General features: G+C 44.2%; 3 protein-coding genes across 6 annotated transcripts; all 3 read right to left on the reverse strand.

Moving 5' to 3' along the window:
* Nucleotides 1-300: 300 nt before the first annotated feature.
* On the reverse strand, nucleotides 301-13,919 carry rhot1b (ras homolog family member T1). 4 transcript variants are annotated; one of them, XR_009928190.1, is made up of 20 exons: nucleotides 13,554-13,919; nucleotides 12,528-12,586; nucleotides 12,247-12,328; nucleotides 12,057-12,100; nucleotides 11,886-11,939; nucleotides 11,660-11,712; nucleotides 11,415-11,523; nucleotides 9,931-10,032; nucleotides 9,729-9,827; nucleotides 9,543-9,651; nucleotides 9,333-9,453; nucleotides 8,675-8,759; nucleotides 8,280-8,425; nucleotides 7,915-8,015; nucleotides 7,689-7,819; nucleotides 7,428-7,511; nucleotides 7,084-7,206; nucleotides 6,611-6,813; nucleotides 697-871; nucleotides 301-438 (listed from the first exon to the last, which is right to left on the reverse strand). XR_009928190.1 is itself a non-coding variant. In XM_062448359.1 (20 exons), exons 1-20 carry the CDS (start codon nucleotides 13,588-13,590, stop codon nucleotides 4,262-4,264), a joined length of 1,983 nt encoding a protein of 660 aa, XP_062304343.1. In that variant the 5' UTR covers nucleotides 13,591-13,918; the 3' UTR covers nucleotides 3,282-4,261. The 4 variants fall into 4 exon arrangements, 3 of the variants coding, with proteins under 3 accessions (XP_062304345.1, XP_062304343.1, XP_062304344.1); XM_062448359.1 differs by lacking the exons at nucleotides 301-438; nucleotides 697-871 and adding exons at nucleotides 3,282-4,379; nucleotides 5,008-5,130 and having other exon boundaries at nucleotides 13,554-13,918; XM_062448361.1 differs by lacking the exons at nucleotides 301-438; nucleotides 697-871 and adding an exon at nucleotides 2,885-2,912 and having other exon boundaries at nucleotides 13,554-13,918.
* Nucleotides 13,920-14,093: 174 nt separating this feature from the next.
* On the reverse strand, nucleotides 14,094-15,651 carry LOC134009175 (E3 ubiquitin-protein ligase RNF135). The gene is made up of 5 exons (XM_062448901.1): nucleotides 15,640-15,651; nucleotides 15,563-15,608; nucleotides 15,324-15,394; nucleotides 15,104-15,224; nucleotides 14,094-14,831 (listed from the first exon to the last, which is right to left on the reverse strand). The coding sequence occupies exons 1-5, from the start codon at nucleotides 15,649-15,651 to the stop codon at nucleotides 14,293-14,295; spliced, it is 789 nt and encodes a 262-aa protein (XP_062304885.1). The 3' UTR covers nucleotides 14,094-14,292.
* A 2,047-nt stretch (nucleotides 15,652-17,698) lies between these two features.
* LOC134008846 (arf-GAP with dual PH domain-containing protein 2-like) lies at nucleotides 17,699-22,218 on the reverse strand. The gene is made up of 11 exons (XM_062448405.1): nucleotides 21,748-22,218; nucleotides 20,536-20,666; nucleotides 20,284-20,375; nucleotides 19,888-19,976; nucleotides 19,637-19,749; nucleotides 19,295-19,441; nucleotides 18,980-19,063; nucleotides 18,803-18,865; nucleotides 18,619-18,696; nucleotides 18,031-18,259; nucleotides 17,699-17,940 (listed from the first exon to the last, which is right to left on the reverse strand). Exons 1-11 carry the CDS (start codon nucleotides 21,833-21,835, stop codon nucleotides 17,912-17,914), a joined length of 1,143 nt encoding a protein of 380 aa, XP_062304389.1. The 5' UTR covers nucleotides 21,836-22,218; the 3' UTR covers nucleotides 17,699-17,911.
* Between the last annotated feature and the right edge of the window lie 13 nt (nucleotides 22,219-22,231).

Consider the following 22,231-nt stretch of genomic DNA (forward strand, 5'->3'; position numbering starts at 1 on the left):
TCGAAAACGACTCGTAAATATCCATTATCGGTTCTTATAGCCAATGTTCGACCATATCCATACTCCCTAAATTTCAATATAGCCTAACCTAAATGTTAGCAGCCTGTTATTCACACTGATTTTCAGTCCAACGTCATTAGCCTGTCTTAATAACTATCAAGAGACTAAGAGCAACATAAATGCATAGGTCTTCTTGCGATCCGGAAAATTTAGAAAGTTGAGTGCCAAGTGAATGATGCCAAGCGTCCGTCGAGTGCGCATCAGCGTCTCTAAACTACATTGATGAAGCGAGAAACGAAGTTCTCATTTTCCATACAGTCCACGAACAAACCTAGCCTACTCTTGTGCTTGTCCGTGACAGATATACAGTGTTGGGCACTCGCCTCTTGTCACACGAACAGGCTGGAGTCCAAGTTTCTACACTTGTCCTTGTGTCACCTGAAAATTAAACGCATTGTAAGAACATGGCAACATTGGCTTGAAGACAAATTACCCTAACTTCATACAAATCCCAATGTAATATCATAGGCTACTACATAAGTCGTCGTATACAGTAGCGTAACACTTGCAAGGCTCCATCAGCGATACAATGTACTATATAGACTACATATAACACTAGCCTGTGTTTATATTTGTGGTCGGGGACCATGGGAAAGTCATTCAAGTGTACATTTTCGGTGCGTCATTGTAGCCTACCGCTCCGTTGTTCACCGCAGCGACGCTCGGCCAGCTGCCCAACTACACTGTTTCTCAGCAGCCTCGGGGAACACACCGACTCCGCGGAGTTGGAGAGCGTCCAGGAGGCACTCGGACAGAGCTAGAGCTATAACCGGCTGCTGGCTTCGGCTCCGTTCCACTGCCGCATGCGAGCCTCCGGGCGCAGAGAGAGAGAGAGAGAGAGAGAGAAAGAGAGAGAGAGACAGAGATATGGGGCTTTATTTGGACGCAAGATGAGAACACCACCCACTCACATCAACTGAAGGTCTCGAGGAACCCCTGTTCTCCCTTCACCAGCTGGCTCTTGCTTAGGGGTTCGCGCGTTCACAGGAAGACAGCAAAGCGCGCGTGTGAGTCAAAAGGGTGAGCTTGGCCCTAACGTGAATTCAAAAACGAAATCGATATAACATTCTGTCAGTTGCATAACTAAAGCATAATTTTGACTGACTTAAGTGTTGCTACTCCATTCCACAAAATACAAACGAAATACCCATCTTCAAAGCAAACAATACACATAAAGACATAGCCTACTGTATTGGGTTCCTAGACTTATTGAAATAAACAAATTCAGCCTGTAACTGGATTGTGCTAGTGAAAAATGCCCCACAGCCTGTAAATTCCAGGTTAGTTGAAGGACCGTAAACACTACCCTTCAGGTCTGGCGTAACAATCAGCCAAATGAGGTACCTCACCCAGCCATTAGACCACCAAACACTTCAAACAAACCAAGTCTTGAAGTTCCAGTGGCCTATGGGGAACCAGGCTTGTGTGTAGGTTTGTTTGAAGGCTTTATCTACCAGACTAAATATCACTACTTGTGAGTACATGGCATTACCATGGAAACAACATATGGACATGTGTTATTTTTAACATCTGACACCTTCAGAGGACTTTTACATGTTTTGATAACGACAGTATTCAAGGTTTAACACTGAAATACTATTGTGCATTTCTCAACCGACATCGAATAACAATCAAAAAAGGTTCCCTTCAACCCTGCCCTTTCCACTTTCAGCTGTGGTTCAACTGGCACAACTAGCAGAGTTTCAAATGGTACAGCTTGGCTCAGTTCAGCTTCGTCCTATATTTTTCTTGGTTGTTGACTTCTACAGTCTAGCCCTTCTGAGAAGTCAGACATCAAGTGAGGTCATCAAGGCAGTCACTGACTCAAAAGGAGACCCCATCGCCAGAAAGCCCTTCACACTTTCGGCCGCGGTGAGAGAGGGAGAGGAGTGCAGTGAACGTCCAATTAAAAAAGGAAAAAAAAAACTGCCAACTGACAGTGCATTTCACACAATCCAACTTTCACAGGTCAGCTGCTGGTGTTGGGTTTGAGAGGTGCAACACAGCCTGCAGAACTAGAGAGAGAATACCCAGAGATAACACCGGCGCTGTGAAGGAGTCGCTAGCATCTCTGAATATCATACCAAAGGGAGGGAGGATTAGCTGGTGGGCAGGTAAGGCACACATGACCTGTCTCTCACACGCACACACGGAAGCATTGCACTCTAACTAACACTCACACTAACCTTAGTGGCTAGACAGGGCAGTTTAATTCGGCGGATTGTTGGTGCGTCTCAGATCAGTTGAGCTGCTCATTATCTGTCAGGGTGAGACAGACTCTGGATATGTCATTAGGCAGCTCACCAGAGAGTCTGTGAGGTCTGTGATGCAAGCAAGGGGCGGCATTGGTAATCACTGCTCGTCGTGGAAAGGTTGCCATGGTCTAGCCGACACGTGAGAGAATTCAGGTCCTTGATTTGTGAAGTCAAACACAAATGATTTGTGAAGTCAAACACAAGTGTCTTAGTGTTTTACATTTATTCATTTAGCAGACGCTTTTATGCAAAGCGACTTCCAAGAGAGAGCTTTACAAAAGTGCATAGGTCACTGATCATAACAACGAGATAGCCCCAAAACGTTGCGGGTATCCAAACATGAAACATGTACTTGTAGAAAAATCTGAGATCAACCAACCAACCATCAATCAATTTTTAGATCAACGTGGGGAAAGAAAAGGATTAGCAAAGGAAGAAATGTGCCGACTGTGTAGGTGAACAAGCAGTAAATACCTCGTCCATGTGAATGTCAGTGACCTTTCATCTCTGACCTGTCCACTTGTTCTTCAAAAGGCTGGTGCTCGTCCGATACTAACATGTCTAACAGGCTGCTGCTAGGTGACCTATTTCCCTGACCTGCACAGCACAGAACAAAAGGCAATCTTTAGGTGGTGAGATCCTACGAATATGTCGGACAATTCGCATTTCAGTCAATTTCGCCTCTGAACTATATGTTAACAAACAAGCGCTGGTGGAATAGTGTCATCTTATTCTCAATTCTTATTAGCTGCTCAACACTGCCACTGTGTGCCCACGGATGGCACTGCAGCAGATACAAGTGCCTCTACCTCATTCTGAAGTCCTTACATCGCTGGCTCTCTGCACACATGAGGAAGAGTAGGCACATGACCTCACAGTGGACTCAACCATCCGATATTCCCTTTTGTCAAATCACGTAGCACAACAATATCACATAGCATTCAAATTCTTACAAAAAGAAATGTATCCGGACACAGTATTATCATGGTTATTTATTATAAACATTTGGAAAGGCGAAGGTGATAAAAATAACTATGCTAGTAGTCTGGGAGAAGTGGGATGGGTTACTTAACAATCGGATTATTGGAATGAGTAGTATTGACAGGGCTGTTGAAATGACATCATACGATTTTAAACGGGGAAACGTTTGGGAGCATGCAGTTCTGTAGTTCTGACCGTACAGCAACTAGCCACACACACACGATCCAGACTAGAAACTTAAATAAAGCACTGGGATACCGGGCAGCAGCGGAGTCTATGCTGAGGGTTAAGATGCTGAAAGATTTCATTGCACAAATGACCAATGTTCTCTGAAGAAGTGTAGGCTTGTTCGGATATTAAAATAAACAAGTGTGCAACCATGCTTCTCCCTGTTCATGAAAGGCAATCTAAAGGCCATTTTCAATGTCAGGACTAAGGGGGGCTCCCGAAACTGTGTTCATTTAAGAAACCTTATTTTAAGCCATTGAATTAAAACGATAGTACTTTGCATTCCATGTTATGACATTGCCATTGTCAGACCGTTATAGCTTATGTTGGACATTTTGCCAGAAATAATACAAGTGGATATATACAGACTGTTAACAAGTTGTTCAGTCACATCTCAAGCAGTTATTTATGTATACTGGTTCCATTGCATAATTCTAGTTACTACACTTAAGTTTATCATTTCAATTCACAGGCAACCAAAAATAGCTTCATTACACAAGATAGCAGGATTCGTCAGCCGTTCTCCTTACATTTTCAATATAAATATAAATATATGATCTATATTTTATCATTGACACCAACAAAAAAGAGCAATTGCCATACATTACCACAGGTAGAAAAATTAAATAAATGGTTATTCGCATCCCCGCCCTCATGGGGGAAATATATTTCATGGTATTTTTGAACGTATTGCAAATGACAGGAGCTAGAGAGGAGGAAGGAGAGGAGGGTGGGGATCACCGGTGTTTGAGCAGGGCTCTGTACATGGCCAAGCCTAGGATGGCGAACACAGTGGCGCCCACACTCGCTCTCAGCCAGAAGGTGGAGGTCTTCAGGTCTGCCTGCGTCATATGTCTGAGAGAGTGAGAGAGAGAGTGTGAGAGAGAGAGTGAGAAAGAGAAAGAGAGAGTGAGAGAAAGAAAGAAGTCGAAGAGACTCAACTCAGTAATGCTTTTAAATAACCCCCCTCTGAAAGCCAGATAAAGAGACGAGCACTCGAACACAAGTAGAAGGAATGTAATATCCACTGGGTCAAGTCTAAATAGGGTCTGATGTTACAATGACTAAGGATGACGAGGCAAAAAAGACAAAGTCTGTTAAGACACAGAAGGTGCAACTGTGCAGGAATGAAGACCTGAGATATGAGAAAACAAGCCATGAAGCATGAGAACAGAAAAAGGGAACAACAGTGAATGGGGTATGACATTGCAGAAACAGAGAGGACAAGGACAGGAAACAATATCCACTTGACCAGGGTGACGAGGTGGAAGAAGGGATGAACGAGTGCAGAGCAACCTTGAGGATGAACACCCCGAGAAAGAGAAAGCGAGAAAGGAAAAAAATAATAATCACGTTTTGCGTTGCAATGGCGAATGGCGAAATGAAAGAAAGGTGAGGAAACGGGCGAAGGTTAGTCAGAGAATGAACTGAAAAGAAAGAAAGAAAGAAATGAAAAGGCAAGGAAGGAGAAAGAGAAGAGAACCTGCTGAACACGGCCGTGTAGAGCTTGGCCTTCACCGACTGCACCAGCTCCGAGTTGAGGAAGTTCTGGCACAGGCAGAAGGTGCACCTGTTACACGTGCACATGCAGCGCAGGCGCGCGTGACTGAGGAGAGAGAGAGACACATCCGTGCACACACACACACACAAAGTAGGTGAACAACACACACGCAATCACGCACAGAAAGAAGAGGAAGTCAAACACACAATCCTCCACCACCAAAAAGTGTGTTTGAGAGTCCTGGAGCCGGCAACCATATCATCCAATAGTAACCCACAGAAGATTAGACAGGCATGGAACGTTTAGAAAAGTCACATGGTCTTACACATCGTCCTCCTAAAGCAGAGACAGGCGTAACCAGGAAGCGTCTCCACCCTTATCTTCCAAACTGCTTCCCAGTCAGGGGTAGAGCTACTCTGCTAATGGCCACTTTACTCAATGAGGCAGATACGCGGGCATCTCGTGGAATCTAGGAATGCAGCTAGAAGAGGCACGGCTTCAAAAGGCTAAACCGTAGGTCCATCCACATGCAAGAAACGCTTTATGGAGATACATTGAATGAGAATGCCAACCGTTCCCTGTTGAGTAAGATGGTAATAGTTTCTTTCTTTCTGTGGGGAAAATAAACGATCCAGAACTAAAATGCGAGGAGGAATCAAATAAAAACGATGCTAGATTAAATGTGTGCATCTGTCAGTGATGTCCCGTGTGTGTGTGTGTGTGTGTGTGTGTGTGTGTGTGTGTGTGTGTGTGTGTGTGTGTGTGTGTGTGTGTGTGTGTGTGTGTGTGTGTGTGTGTGTGTGTGTGTGTGTGTGTGTGTGTGTGTGTGTGTGTGTGTGTGTGTGTGTGTGTGTGTGTGTGTGTGTGTGTGTGTGTGTGTGTGTGTGTGTGTGTGTGTGTGTGTAAGAGGAGGTGAGTCAGGTGGCTGAGCGGTTAAGGAATCGGGCTAGTAATCTGAAGGTTGCTAGTTCGATTCCCGGCCGTGTCAATTGACGTTGTGTCCTTGGGCAAGGCACTTCACCCTACTTGCCTCAGGGGGAATGTCCCTGTACTTACTGTAAGTCGCTCTGGATAAGAGCGTCTGCTAAATAACTAAATGTAAATGTAAGAGGAGGATTAGAACTGATCTGAATCCATGCTTATGTAACCGTGGGTTCCTGTGATGTTTGTTGTTATCCTAACAGCAGGAGAGGAGCCACAAGCATACCCAGTACAAGCCGTGTGAACGTGCACTGTCCTCGCCACGACACAAAACCACCGCAGCATAAGTAACTTCGATACAAATGGCAATAAAATTCATCTCGGGGATCTAGAAAGTTCCATCTAGCCATCTGTCTTCTAGGAGTGTAAGGTGAAATCAAATGCTCTGAAACCGAGTGAGAAACTAACATAAGAGGGAGCTGACAGGAAGTGGTTCGAAGCTTCACGCTGCAGCGGCTAAGCGCTTTCGGTTTGGGAGAGCGGGAGAGATCAAGAGAGGATTACAGGCTTGAGGTAGACTTGAGAACGGACTTTGGACTCGGGGGAGAAAAAAAAGGCTTTGGGGGAGTTGTCCCGCGGGGGGTTTGAGGACTCGCGTACTCACGGGTGCATGGCCATGGTGGTGAGTTTGATGTAGATGTCCTTGCTGGGCGCTGCCGCCTCGTTGCAGGTGAAGGACTGGGGAGGGGGCATCTTGTGCTTGCGGCAGAACTCCAGCGGCGTGCAGCCGTACAGCTGCCTGGTCTCCTGCAGGTCGGACTTGGCTGCTAGCATCATGCACGGGGTCTTGCTGTCCATGAAGTATTGCTGTGGGGGTGGGGGGGGGGGGGGGGGGGAGAGACATGAGGACACTCGTTGGAATACTGACAATGCTTTTCTGTGTGTGCGTGTGTGGACTCAGTTCTCAAGTGAATGTATCACCTAAATACACAAAGAGAATGTAGGCCATCCTCAACATTCTCTAAGAGTGTCACTATAATATGATTTGCAGTATATATATATATATATCAGTGATGACAAGGAAGTACAGCAGTGATCTGAAAGGCCTAAACCAATGAGCAGGCACTGGACTCGCACCTTGAAGACTTTGGCGCAGTACTCAAACGAGTGTGGGTTGCTGGAGTCGTAGACCAGACACACAATGTCACAGGTTAGCTCGGCGTCCGACAGGAAGTCAAAGTCTGGGAAGACCTCGTGGAGCTGAGGGAGGGAGGGAGAGGGAGAGGGAGAGGGAGAGGGAGAGAGAGAGAGAGAGAGAGAGAGAGAGAGAGAGAGAGAGAGAGAGAGAGAGAGAGAGAGAGAGAGAGAGAGAAAGAAAACGAGAGAGGAGAAAAACTAGATGTCAGCGGAGACACAGCGAGGAAAGAAACACCCCAATCAAAGCTCAGTCCGACTGATGTTGTGACCAGCTGAGGGCTCACCAGCAGGTATTTCTCCTGTCCGTACACATAGGTTGTGCTAATAGCATAGTAGGATCTGTGTTCCTCCTTAACAGTGTTTTGCCGCTGAGAAGAAAAAGAAAAAAAAAGTGAAAACACATACTTTGACTAACCGTGCACCGCAAAACACAGTTCCAATTCCTAACATAACAAAAAAAAACTGCTGCTGAAGATGTGCACTTGAGGTGTTTCTTCAGGTATTTCAGCACGGTCTCGTAGCGATGTCACCACAGTGAGTCTCACCAGGAGGTTTCTCCCCAGGAAGGCTTGGAGGAAGCCAGTCTTGCCACTGCCGCTGCCCCCGAACACGTTGCAGCGGAACACGCTTCGCTGGGTCTGCCTCTTCTGCAGGTCGATCTTCTTGTCCCTCGTCACTGGATGGACCGGTGGACAGAGATGGACAGCAAAGGATTTAGCCCACGTTGCTACGGGAGACTGGCCTCGGATTGTAATGAACCCCGTTAATCACCTGTGATGCCGGCAGCCTGGGACTCTTGCTCGGAGACGATGGAGTAACCAAGGTAACCCAGGTACTCGAGGCACCTCTGGACATCCAGGTACGTGGTCAACCTTGACAGAGGGTACACACACACACACACACACACACACAGAAAGAGGTGAGCAACACATCAGCATGTAACACACATCCTTGTAAAAAATGGCATCACAGGGACAATTGTGCAACAGCAATCCTGTGGTAAAAACCCAGTTAATGTTCAAAGTATCTGAACACAACACATGACCGAGCACCATTTGGTTTCGCTGTACACCTTTAAATCAATGGCGTTGGTCTGCACGTGTCTGACTGAGGTTTGGGCATGTTGCCGTACTCACGTCCACTGGGAGAGGTAGCCCTGGTAGGTGATCCAGCCCTGGTCGCTGGTGGACACCGTGTTGTTGACGTCAGGACCCCAAGGCATGTAGGGAAACACGTCAAACAGGTCCTTCAGCTCATCAGGGGACAGTGCGCAGTCCCGGTCCTGGACCAGAGGTAAACATACCACTGATTAATGGTAAATAAGATAGATTATTAACTCCCATACAATGAAACAGGTTTGAACCCAAGACTGCCTACTTGTGGTAGGCCTACGGTTCTAAAACGCGATGTGTGGCTCTCCAGTGAAACTTAAGCCAAAGCAATTATTAGCAAATATAAAACCACCAAACAGTCAAGAACGACCCGCGCTCGGATGTGAACTGCACAGTTCTTTCGAGAAGCATCCCCCCACCTTGTCATGCTTGTCAAAGACACTCTGGAGGAAGAGGTAGGCGTTGTGGTTGAGCTCCGTGGTGCAGTCCGGAGGGATTTTCAACCTGAGACAAACACAAACCACCCCCCCCCCCCCCCGGGTCAGATGGAGATCATCGGAGATTACTGGAACGAGCCGTATTCAATTACAGCTTTCTTAATACACGCTCTGCAGGGGGCAAGAGGGATTTCTGGGTAATTGAGGTTAGCTCCGACAGGGAGATGAGGGAGGGGTTGGAAGTTAATCCTTATCGCAAGTTAATGTATCGGATTTACAGTGAGGTGAAGGTGCCATTGCTGCTGTAATATTGTTATAATGGACCCAGTTTACATCTGGTTAACTGGTTGATGGGCTTGAATGGCCTTATTGGCTATTATTATCTTCCAGGAATAGATGAACGGCAGTTTGTGATGTGATCGAAAGGGACAAGGCAAAGTAACTGGTACAGATATAGGACAGATATAAACAGCAGACAAACAAAGAGGAAGAGACTGTGTGGGGGTGGGGGCGGAGATGGAAAAATCTCTCACTGCGGAGACAGTTTGTGGATGGGGAGGGGTGTAGATTCTACTCAGTCTGTGTTGTGTGTGTGTGTGTGTGTGTGTGTGTGTGTGTGTGTGTGTGTGCGCTCACTCACGGAGGGAACAGGTAGTCCTGATGGAGATCCAGGTCGTCGTCGTAGCCGAACCTCCTGAGCACGGTCCAGGTGGTCTCGTGTCTCCCCCTCTGGATGAAGAGCGTGTGCAGGAACAGGAACCCTGGAGGAAGGCGTAGCCAACCGGGCGTGTGAGGCGTGCAGGCGTGTGTCTGTGCATGGACGAGCATGGGGAGGGACCGGGGTCTAAACCTTTCAGCGTGAGTCCGTTGTCGCACACTCCGTCTCGGACGTTCTTCCTCACCACGTTCTTCACGTCCTCCAGGGCCTGATGAGCCAGCGGAGCGTTGAAGCATGTCCTCTGAAAAACACACAAACGTACACACGGTTCAACACAAGCACTTTCGCTTTGATTTGATTTCTTGGCACTAGCCTCACCTGGAAGAAGTTGAGTTCATTATCATTTAGGCTGCCATCGTTGTCCAGGTCTGACACTTTAAAGATGCGCGTCAGGGCTTTGACACAGGGAGGCTTCATCTGAGGAAAGGATACACCAGTTAAGAGTCTCACACACACCATCCATAAGCCAAGTGGAGGCTTCAGGTCTTTATAGGGGTTTGGTAGTAGAAAATGTCCTTACCTCTTTCTCCTCAGGACAGTACAAGGGGCCAGTAGGGTGCAAGACGGCTTTTTGGGCGTAGTAAAAAAGCTCAGAGATGTTCTTCAAGTTCTTGGCTGAACACTAAAGATACAGAATGGAGAAAATAGTATATTATTTATTTTAGTCACCAACCACCAGAACTGCTTGGTAATACCTTATCCAACTGAAATACGTTTATACTAAATCAACGATTAAGTTCATACTAGAACAGTAAACATATCTCTGTATGCTCAACTCCCGTTGGGAAGTCTGTTTAGAAAAGACCTAGCCTTTCATTTGACTTCTGCTGTGTGTGCCAGAAAAGTGACAGTTGTTTTCATTAGCACGTGTGCTATATCTGTAGCTATTGGCAAGCTAGCGTTCACCCCGTCTGGCAGGTTAGCCTGGCAGTGAAAGGTCGTGTCGTGTCTGAATTAGTAAACAGGCAGGGTGTGTAAAGTACCGAATCAGACTGGGGGGGATTAGCCAGGTTCATTAACCAGTCCAACTAAACATGGATCCCGGAGGGCAGAAAGTTAGCGCTCGGTGTGTCTGAATCAAGAGATGGATGGACACAGCAGACCATAATAGACCAGCGACTCTCTACCTGACGGACCAGACAGGACACTTATCCTCTGGTTCCACTTAGACCGAAGGCCAATACCAGACCAGGGTTTCTCAGCTAAGCGCATGATTGACACATGGTTATTTCCATTTCAGGAAAAGCACAGGCTTAGTAATGCTGAAGGTTACACTCATTGACAAGGTATCCCAGAGTGGTCACCATAAAGGCTTTATCTTAGGCTAGCAAGGCCAACCAGTCCGGTATGTCGTTAGCTGTGTGGTAAAACTCAAAGGCAGAGATGACAGAGGTGGCTCCATCAAGAAACCGCAAGGTCGTCTAGGATCCACTCTAAACTCAACAGATATATCAACTAGTAACCTTTCTAAGCTCGGGTTTTGATATACCAATGGCAGACAAACACAGTCCCAGCCTTTTTTGTGCTCAACAGAGAGCATTTAATTGCGCCCCCATAAACTTCTATAGATTTTCATTTTATTGCTTGGCTGTATGACTCATTACTGTCCTGCTAACACTAGCCGCACAGTGTTCCCTCCCAAGCTACATTGAGACATCATGTTAAGACCTGATCACAAGACACGCTCTAGACAGCAGGGTGTATATATGAATACTCGGTATCAGCAGTACAGTTGAGTCACATCTCTGTACGGATGCAGTCGTAGTGGGAGTCAGGTGGCTGAGCGGTGAGGGAAACGGGCTAGTAATCTGAAGGTTGCCAGTTCGATTCCCGTTCGATTCCCAGTTCGATTCCCGTCCGTGCCAAATGACGTTGTGTCCTTGGGCAAGGCACTTCACCCTCCTTGCCTCGGGGGAATGTCCCTGTACTTACTGTAAGTCGCTCTGGATAAGAGCGTCTGCTAAATGACTAAATGTAAATGTAGTGGTGTTGTTGAGTTCCCACCTCCACGCAGGTCTCTATCTCTGTGTACTCGTTCATGATGGGCAGGATGGTCTCCATGCTGCTGTGTTCAACCAGGTCCGACTTGTTCCCCACCAGGATCAGAGGAACCCTGTTGGGGGAGAACCACAGAACGGAACACAGTGTTTGCTTGGTCTCTCCGAAAAGCACATTGCGCTGCATTATCACGATTTGTATTCTGGGAATGTGGAAACTGAACACAATGCTGCCTTGGTTAGATAACGCACCTGCTGTCCTTGTCTGTGTTGTCAAGAATGAGCGGGATCCAATGGCTGGTAACCTAAAGAGAAGATGACGCAAAGTAAATTCAAGATGAGGATGTGCAAGATAGGGCCTGATGCAAAAGAAAGTTTCTCAACAAATGAACAATATCGCTACATCTACATTCAGTTAACAGGAAATGAAGGTTTGTTATGACTATGAGCTTCAATAAGCTCTGCGGGCCCTGCTCACCTTCTCAATTGAACTCTTGTTGTTGACTGAGTACACAATGCAAATCACATTTGCCTGTGCAGAGAAGAGAATCATCCATTAGTATGTCTACCACTTGGCTCAGCAGTTATTTCGTGGGACAGACCAAAGTAATCAATATTTAAGACCATAGTTATCAATAACTCATCTCACCTTGGATATCTCTTGAAAGAGTTGCTCGTCTGTTTGCTCTGCCTCTGGATAAACAAAACATGAAACAAATCAGCATCAAGATAACAAAACTACAACTACAACAAAACAGGGAATCCAAAATCAATGAAAAGCATGTCTCAAGCAGAAAACAAAGACATGGGAAATGTAGTCTACTGGGAGCAGGCAGCACCTGAGTAGTCTACTATGTGTGTGGGAACTCTCTCTGGGGTGACATCTGCAGGTATGGTGATCTCCTCAGCCCGATATGGAACCTGTGCAAAGACGACAAGCAGCGACATCGATTTTCATTTTAAGGGGGTGTATTCATAAATCAGGCATGTTTTTTTTGTGTTTTTTTTATTGTTTTTTTTAATCATATTGCCTGATTCATCTTCAGAGAAAGTCTATACTATATATTTATTGGTACTGATAACAATCAAACAAACAAGAATGCATGAAGGTTTCTCTCACCACATCTGGAAACTCCTCGCTGACCAGAGACATGATCAGGGAAGTCTTCCCTACTTTGGCTGTGAGTGAGAGAGTGAGAGTGAGAGTGAGAGTGAGAGTGAGAGTGAGAGTGAGAGAGAGGGAGAGAGAGAGAGAGAGAGAGAGAGAGAGAGAGAGAGAGAGAGAGAGAGAGAGAGAGAGAGAGAGAGATCCATTCAAATCCTTCATTTCCAGTTTTTAACATTTGGCACAGTTGGAGGCTCTTTACTCAACCTTGCACTTCTCTTTTTCATATTAACACAGAGTATTCCCTGTGGAATGTATAAGACTATTGCAAAGATCAAGTGATGTGGTACACATATGTAGCAAGTCCATACCATTTATAAGCATTGGGTGTGACATTAATCATAGCTACTTTGTTAATTTCAACAGTCTCTCAAACCCCCTTTAACCTACAGAATAGTGTGGTGATACATTGGCTCCACTTCTGCGTGAGCCCGGAGTGCGCTTACTAGATAAATCACTCTTGGACTTGCTGAGGTGGCTGCATTGGGCATGCTTTTGAAAAGCCATAGGAAATGTAAGCCAAACTGATGATAAACATTACGAAAAGAACAACTGTCCCATTTTTATATCAGTGAAACAGTGTGGTTAGTAGGTCAGCACGTTTCATAACTCTGCATTTACTAACAATGTGAGTGACGCAAGAGTATGTAGATGCACACCTGAAACAGACTTCTGTTTGTCATTTTAATTTGGCTACACTACAGGCAACTGTAACCACTGTAACCACCTAGCGAACTCCAGTAGACTAAGCAAATTGTTTGGCTACGGTATACCTATAAATATACTGGATGAACAAGGTGGTTTGTACAAAAATATTTCACAAGGTACGGCACTATACCTGAGATCATCAACATCACGCAACCTTATGGAGGCTCTACTGCTAGCTAGCTAACATGCTAACGTTAGCACTCAAATTGTACCGTTAGCACGCATATTGCAGAGGTTTACAGTAACACAACACCATTCGATCATGTCACTTACGCTCTCCCACTAGTAATATCCTGACGTCCTTGCGCATCTTCTCCGCTGTCAAAGACTAAATCTGTAAATACGTTGGTGAGTAACATTTATGCGCTCATGTGCGCTCGACAGAATGACAGCCAGAGACGATGGATCCCCATGGCCTGGTTTACGTTCGCATGGCAGAAAATATGGGGGCAATCCTATGCGCAATTCAATTCCAAAATTAGAAGCTGTGCAGGGTTGTTTGCTAGCAAAAATAGGCTACTATTCAGCCGGCTTGCTACTGCAGCTGGGGATGCTGTATGGCGCTGTTTCACATTGCGAGATCAAGCTTCAGTACACTGATTTGCCCGCACACAAACTTGTATGTTACAACACACAGTATCAGCGCTCTAGCAAACCTGAAGTTTCAACAAGCACACGCCCCCTCCAGCAGATCTCGAAATTACGATTGGCACTAAACGACAAACGTTGCACTTCTATTATTAAAACGCATAATTGTTATCACATGAAATACTATCTAAAATCAGGGAATTGTCATTATTTATTGATAATAATACTCGTATAACAAAAAATTCTCGTATGGCTGCATTATTCATTGATGGACAGTGTTCCATTTATTGATTATTCATTCATATTTACTTTCATATCCTCTTAAGTATATTTAATTCATGTTAAAAAGTGATGAGCAGAAACAGACAAATGTCCATAAAAAAAGTCCCTCCACCTTTTGTAAAAACACAGTCCCATTGAGAGTTTACTGATTCCCAGGGAAGGACAGAACATTGGGGACCTTCAGCCCAAACAGCCAGAACACGGGCCTCACTGGCTCAGAGAAGCCCTCCTGCACACAGTGCAACAGAGTATTCCCGGCGGACAGTCCGTAGAACGACAACGTCCCATTACTCATGTCCAGGACCACTCGGACTAAATCAGGACGGCCATGTTTGAGGGGGTCCTCCACGTTGTCGTGCCAGTAGCTGAGTCTGTTCGTGCTCCACTCCACACACCAGGAGCTGGGGGTGCGGCCCAGCTGTTCCTGTCGGCCCATACCCAGGTAGGCCACGCCCACGGCCCAGCCCACACTCTCCGATGTGTCCACGTCCCAGTAATGGCAACCCTGGCTGAATTCTTGCTCCGCCATACACTGGCTGACGTCGAAGCGGTCGCCGTGGGTTACTGAGCTTGCCCTTCGGGTGCTGACCTTGTAGCCATTAAAGACCAGGCGTCTGTGACCCAGGGCTGGGGTGAGGGTCAGTCTGGCGAAGCTTGCATCAGGTAGGGGAGGGGGGATGTCTGTATATCATGAAAGATGAAAGGATATTGGTTTATTGTTTTTCTTGTCAATACCAAATAGCATATTTCAACATTAAATCAAGCCTGGTCCTAATATCAATTGAGTTTCTTCATTTAAATGCCCCCTCAATTAAAGGACCAGTTCCAATAAGTCAGGCCCTATGTCAGACACGCCATCTAGTGGTTGAATTGTTAAAGGCCGATCATTATGATGCAATGAAAACCTTCATTTACCTCCCTGTTCATCTATTCATTACAAATATGACACTCACCTTGCGCTCTGTGCCTGTGTGTAGATGGGGAGATAGGCAACTCCTGTAATGGGCTTTCAGGGGGATCTGGGACCTGTGTCGCCCCTGCACTGGGTTGAATATCAGCATCTGAGTCCTCAGCCTATTGGACCAGACCACAGAATATGTCACTGTTCTTTTCCAATGCTCTGTGACTGTCCATACGTAGGCTATATTATGCTGAGTTTAATGACAGATTTACCTGTTCCGGTAAAGCGTGACTTTCAACACGGTCTTCCAAGCTGGCTGATGTCTGCAGTGCTACTTCACAGACTTCCTGACATGAATATTGATTCCAACATTTTAGTTTGATAAATGTTTCTGCTCTCAAAACATTGCATTATATTGAAGAAGACGTTTAGAGGCCATTAGAAAACATATAGCGACATCAAAGCACACAGATCTGTGCATCATGAACACGTTTGTTTGCTGATGTCTCACCTTTGCCGTTTGTGGTCCAGTAGATTCTTCGTTTGAAACTAAACGTCTAAAATCATGGTACATTTTCGTCATGTCACAAAGTGTGACATTTTTCTTGAACTGAGGTCGGAATCGATGCCGACACTCCGGACATTCAATCGTCGTCGACGCCTTTGCTTTCCGATATTCAGATATACAATTATTACAATAGCTGTGACCACAGGGTAAGGTTACTGATTTGAAAAAGTTTTGACATATAGAGCATTGTAGACATTCGGCAATATTCTTCAGAAGTTCTTCAATAAGTAAATCCATTGCAATGAGCTAACTCATATCGGTTTCTATATAGAGACCTAGGGCTCTGAAATGAAACCGAAACCAAAAATGTAAACACGACCAAAGACAATCGTTTTATTTGAATCTTTTTTTCATTCTTCTCATTAGCATGTTAAAGAGGGCTAACATCAAAACGATACCAAATGATTATTTATTTATGTTCTCCCTATTGTTTTGACGTGGCACTCAAAGGTATATTTCTTATATACAGTTAGGTCCATAAATATTTGGACATTGACACAATTTTCATCATTTTGGCTCTGTATACCACCACAATGGATTTGAAATGAAACAATCAAGATGTGCTTTAAGTGCAGACTTTCAGCTTTAATTTCAGGGTATTTACATCCAAATCAGGTGAACGGTGTAGGAATTACAATACATTTTATATGTGGCCCCCCCCTTTTTAAGGGACCAAAAGTAATTGGACAATTGGCTGCTCAGCTGTTCCATGGCCAGGTGTATGTTATTCCCTCATGGGAGTTCGTTATTTCATTGACAAGGAGCAGATAAAAGGTCTAGAGTTCATTTCAAGTATGGTATTTGTGTTTGGAATCTGTTGCTGTCAACTCTCAATATGAAGTCCAAAGAGCTGTCACCATCAGTGAAGCAAGCCATCGTTAGGCTGAAAAATCAAAACAAACCTATCAGAGAGATAGCAAAAACATTAGGTGTGGCTCAATCAACTGTTTGGTACATTCTTAAAAAGAAAGAACGCACTGGTGAGCTCAGCAACACCAAAAGACCCGGAAGACCACGGAAAACAACTGTGGTGGATGACAGAAGAATTCTTTCCCTGGTGAAGAAAAACCCCTTCACAACAGTTGGCCAGATCAAGAACACTCTCCAGGAGGTAGGCGTATCTGTGTCAAAGTCAACAATTAAGAGAAGACTTCACCAGAGTAAATACAGAGGGTTCACCACAAGATGTAAACCATTGGTGAGTCTCAAAAACAGGAAGACCAGATTAGAGTTTGCCAAAAAACATCTAAAAGAGCCTCTGGAACAACATCCTATGGACAGATGAGACCAAGATCAACTTGTACCAGAATGATGGTAAGAGAAGAGTATGGAGAAGGGAAGGAACTGCTCATGATCCAAAGCATACCACCTCATCAGTGAAGCATGGTGGAGGTAGTGTTATGGCGTGGGCATGTATGGCTGCCAATGGAACTGGTTCCCTTGTATTTATCGATGATGTGACTGCTGACAAAAGCAGTAGGATGAATTCTGAAGTGTTTCTGGCAATATTATCTGCTCAGATTCAGCCAAATGCTTCAGAACTCATAGGAGGGCGCTTCACAGTGCAGATGGACAATGACCCGAAGCATACTGCGAAAGCAACCAAAGAGTTTTTTAAGGCAAAGAAGTGGAATGTTCTGCAATGGCCAAGTCAATCACCTGACCTAAATCCAATTGAGCATGCATTTCACTTGCTAAAGACAAAACTGAAGGGAAAATGCCCCAAGAACAAGCAGGAACTGAAGACAGTTGCAGTAGAGGCCTGGCAGAGCATCACCAGGGACGAAACCCAGCGTCTGGTGATGTCTATGGGTTCCAGACTTCAGGCTGTCATTGACTGCAAAGGATTTGCAACCAAGTATTAAAAGTGACAATTTGATTTATGATTGTTAGTTTGTCCAATTATTTAAAAATTAAAAAGGGACCAAATTCCTACACCGTTCACCTGATTTGGATGTAAATACCCTGAAATTAAAGCTGAAAGTCTGCACTTAAAGCACATCTTGATTGTTTCATTTCAAATCCATTGTGGTGGTATACAGAGCCAAAATGATGAAAATTGTGTCAATGTCCAAATATTTATGGACCTAACTGTACCTCCACTTAACTTTCTACATGAATTATGCAAAGTTATCAGCATTTAACCTAAAATAAATACTGTATACAGTGAAATACCTGAAAAAATATAATAAAAAGGTACAATTAACAGCCACTTGAAATGTTCATTAGACATGCTGATGTAAAACATGATTCTCCTCATGAGAATGGTCTCCTCCTCCACAGTCCTTGCACTCATGTTCTCCTTCTAAGGCTGGCCTCAGCTGTAAAAGAAAAACAGGGAGACACTTTATTTGAACAAATTCAAATCACCATGGCAATCCACTGGTAACCATAATGGACTACAATCTTACTGGTGTAGTGTTGTGGAGTCATGGGTTGTGAGATGACTTCTCTGAAGGCCTCTAGCCACTCCTTCTGGTCCTGCTCCTGCTCACACATGAAGACAAACTGCCTGTCTGGTGTCTCCATGGAGACCCCACAGCGCCACTTGCAGCCACGGGTGTGTTTGGGCTGGCACTCCTTCACAGAGTAGCCATGACTCTCTGTACCAATGAAAACAGCACCCAGCTCCACTGCATCCTTCACCCATGCAAACAGGCACAAACACACACACAAACACACAGTCATCCCATTGTAAATGTGCTACACACTAGTCTCTAGTTTTAAACTCACACACACACACCAGTTTAAGTACTTTATCTCCTTCTTGTTTGTGAGCCCATGGTCTGAACACCTGCACACCTACTCAGTGTATAACTGTGTTAATGCCACAGGCCGAGACCACTCACCATTTCCTCTGCTACGCCCACTTAAAAACCACAATAGTAGTCTCAACTAAACGGAAACAGCTCACACAGCTCAGCACTATAGCAAACAGATCCTGCTCATTACTTGCTAATATCAGTGCTCAGGCATAACACATTTGGCATGGTCGTTACCAGTGAGGTTTTGAAATACAGCAGCTTTCGGTCCGTGGCATTCAGTATGAACCACCTCCTCTTGAACGGTTCCCATTGCTGAACAAACAGACAGACGTGGCAACAAACCAGTTAGGGTTGGTAAGAATACACATCCACAGTAGGTTACAAAGGCTGTTCACGCTGAATGTGGTGGGCGACTAACCGTTGGCCCAGTTTTCTCCATGTAGCCTTCCTTTAGGCTTGTTCTGGTTATTAGCGGTATTAGCTACACACCCAAAGCAGAGGGGTGGGTTCAAATTAGACATCCGTTAAGAAAAAAAGGTCAAATGAGGCATTCATTTTATCTATAGTGAGTTTTGCTATGAAACTAAAGTCTTACCTCTTCTTCCAGGGCACTAGGGTTGAGCCTCTTGAGGTAGGATAGCCTGGTGGCCCGAATTGCATTGAACCAGAAAACGATTTCCTTTCAGTGGACAAGTGGAAGTTTAGTTATTTGGAACAGTTATTCTTGCACTTAGTGAACAACGACAGTATTTTACCACCTAAACAGCTGTAAGATACTTAATTTTGACAAAGGTAGCTATTATAGAAAGGGTGACGAAGGTAAAAAGTAAACGATCGAAAAACATGCCAACCACTTCCATAAGGTTGATTTTGACATGGTTGGCATTGTGGCGTTGCTCCTAGTCCTTACCTGACCGTTGTCGTGGTAAACAAAGAGGTTTCTGCCCCGCCCCTCCTGTTGGTAGGAGATCTGGAGACCGTGGGCATGACCTATCTTCTCTGGCTGGAAGATGGCGTTCAGGTCCTTCATAGAGATCACCGCCTTGGGCGTCTTGGACTGTCAAAGAGCAGACGACACAACATGCTAATGAGATACGGTGGACTGCTTTCACAGACACTTAATGACCCTGCGCTCCAAACCAAAGAGGGGTGTTCAGTTGAGCATCTCCCTTGATTTAGCTTGTCTCGACCAGGCATAACATCATTAGAGCCCTTTAACTGGTGGGGGAGAGATGGGTGAGGTGCTTCTTACATCGTCGTTAACGAAGTACCGGAGACTGAGGTCCTTCTGGGAAAGCAGGAATCTCCTTCTCACAAACTGCTTGTTGTCGTTGCTCTTCTTCCAAAGAGTTCCGTCATAAATGCCTTTGATGAGGTTCAATCAATATAGTCAGTCAATACCATGTAGACCTAGGCACTCATGCCCTAGAGTGTGGCAACACTTAGAGCATATTTTTTTTAATGTTTCATAATGCAACCTTCTTTTTGCCAGTATGTGTTTACCTGAACTATAGGCTTGCTGGTAGTAGTTACCCTCTTCCGAGAATTCTAGTCTCTCGTACTTTGCACGTATCCACTGATCCTTAAGAATACTAGATAGAGCATAGACATTTTTTTCCAAACTGTACTATCTCTCATTTGTCCAAAAAAAGCATACCAGAGGAAACATTATAACATCAACATTCTACCCCTCAACATACTGTTCGAGAATGGAATTGAAGTTCCACCAGTGCAATATCGGTCACAATTGTTGTTATTTAAAACAAAACATTTACAAAGTATCTGTTCCTCTTCTAAAAGATGACCCCCAGTCCCCTGAGATGACCTGTTGAGTCAACCATTCCACTTCCCCCAAAAAAAATGAATTACTGAAAGAGGTATTGATGACAGGACACGAACCAGCAGTCCTTCTCTTGTGGTCGATAATAGAAGGGAGGAACACACTTCTCATATCGGGCTTTGGCTGTAGCGTTTCCATTTTCCCGCATAAACTGTAATTAGACGAGAGAGAGAGAGAGATGCAAGACAAAGATTCTGTTGATAATTTACAGAGCGGGATTGATTCTTGAATCTGCTTCCTTGTTTTGTACTAAAGCCACCATTAATCCTAATGACACTATTAATCCTCACAGATGAAGGTTAAATTCATACTTCCACCAGTGCATCGTCCCAGAAATCCAGAAGGATGGACTTGATCTTGCTGATGTCAGGCAGGTTCCGGTGAGTTCCGGAGCAGTTGACACATAAGAAGATACCCAGAGTATAGGAGGCCCAGTCTGGCTCTGTCAACATAAAATAACATTTATTTTGTTTAGTCAGTAGTCAGTCAACTATGATTTTATTTTTGCTCTTTTCTTAATGCACCCCTCTAACCATCATAAGAACACACAATTTGATGGAGTAGAGCTGGCTAATTAAAGTACAGTGCCACTACAGTTGTTTGGATTAAGTGACTTGTGTACTTAATGGCGGGGAGGCATTTACATGTTTAAAAGTTTTGTTTTGAAACTGGTTCAAAGCAAATATGAACGATACCCTTAGTGAACTGTTAAAAAGTGGTAAATCAGCATACTGCATGCAAACTATGTATATACAGTTAGGTCCATAAATATTTGGACATTGACACAATTTTCATCATTTTGGCTCTGTATACCACCACAATGGATTTGAAATGAAACAATCAAGATGTGCTTTAAGTGCAGACTTTCAGCTTTAATTTCAGGGTATTTACATCCAAATCAGGTGAACGGTGTAGGAATTACAACACATTTTATATGTGGCCCCCCCCTTTTTAAGGGACCAAAAATAATTGGACAAACTAACATAATCATAAATATAAATATTCACAAATAAATTCATAAATATTCACCTGATTTGGATGTAAATACCCTGAAATTAAAGCTGAAAGTCTGCACTTAAAGCACATCTTGATTGTTTCATTTCAAATCCATTGTGGTGGTATACAGAGCCAAAATTATGAAAATTGTGTCAATGTCCAAATATTTATGGACCTAACTGTATGATGTTTGCACAACGTCCCATCTAAACATACTGTTCTTTTATGATGAGCGGCGGAAAAAAAATGAGGAACCTCAGTTGGAGTCACTGACTGAAACATTCTATACTTCCTTCTATGACAATACTTTAAAACGTGCTTGGATTACAAAATGTTTACCAGAAAAAAAACTCCTGTGCTTGATCCCTTCCTATTCAGAGTAGGCTTAATGTCTATAGCACAAAAAAGTAGGATACATTATGACTTGTCCATGAAAAATATAACTTGCTTCATAGAGACATGAACATACTTATTATTGGATGCAAAGTGCTCTATTATCTCTTTATTACAATAACTGCAATACTCACCAGAGGATCCACAATCAGCACATAGATTGTTGCTTGGTTGTTTCACCATTTCAAGCAGAAATCTCTTGTTTCTGTCCCAATTTGCCATAAGTAGACCAGCAGTGTCCCAACAAATAAAATGAGTCTGTTTCTAACTTATCATCGCTGCTTTTCTCCATGCTCGGTCGGTGAACTACTGAGCAATTGGTTACTATATCGGACGTTTCCTCTCCTGACAATGCAACATGTAGGTTATTGTTCTGCACACAATTCTTGAAATAAAACACAGGGGAAGTGAAACATGGAATTACCATATTGAGCTCTATGCTAACCCTGCCTTTAACAGGCTGATTTCTATCCTACAGTTATTTCTTAGTAAATCGTCTTCTCATATTTCGGGAACAAAAAACAAAAACAAGTATTATTATTTGTGATTTGAATTTGATATTGTAACATTTGCGTTCGAATTGATAAGATACATCTAATTGAAATACAGGAGATATAT

Source organism: Osmerus eperlanus, chromosome 22 (assembly GCF_963692335.1).
Source record: "Osmerus eperlanus chromosome 22, fOsmEpe2.1, whole genome shotgun sequence".
Lineage (NCBI taxonomy): Eukaryota > Metazoa > Chordata > Actinopteri > Osmeriformes > Osmeridae > Osmerus > Osmerus eperlanus.

Excerpts from the sequence above, each read along its gene's own strand:
- LOC134009175 (XM_062448901.1), bottom strand. Across the intron at positions 15,225-15,323 it reads GTCACGCTTTACCGGAACAG|GCTGAGGACTCAGATGCTGA; the intron begins GTAAATCTGTCA and ends CTGGTCCAATAG. Across the intron at positions 14,832-15,103 it reads ACACAGGCACAGAGCGCAAG|ACATCCCCCCTCCCCTACCT; the intron begins GTGAGTGTCATA and ends CATGATATACAG.
- rhot1b (XM_062448359.1), bottom strand. The coding sequence starts at position 13,590 with ATGCGCAAGGACGTCAGGATATTACTAGTGGGAGAGC. Across the intron at positions 11,713-11,885 it reads ACAAGAGTTCAATTGAGAAG|GTTACCAGCCATTGGATCCC; the intron begins GTGAGCAGGGCC and ends TCTTCTCTTTAG. Across the intron at positions 6,814-7,083 it reads ACTGCGCCAAAGTCTTCAAG|CAATACTTCATGGACAGCAA; the intron begins GTGCGAGTCCAG and ends CCACCCCCACAG.
- LOC134008846 (XM_062448405.1), bottom strand. The coding sequence starts at position 21,835 with ATGGCAAATTGGGACAGAAACAAGAGATTTCTGCTTGAAATGGTGAAA. Across the intron at positions 19,977-20,283 it reads CCACAAGAGAAGGACTGCTG|TATTCTTAAGGATCAGTGGA; the intron begins GTTCGTGTCCTG and ends TGCTCTATCTAG. Across the intron at positions 19,750-19,887 it reads CCAGCAAGCCTATAGTTCAG|GCATTTATGACGGAACTCTT; the intron begins GTAAACACATAC and ends ACCTCATCAAAG.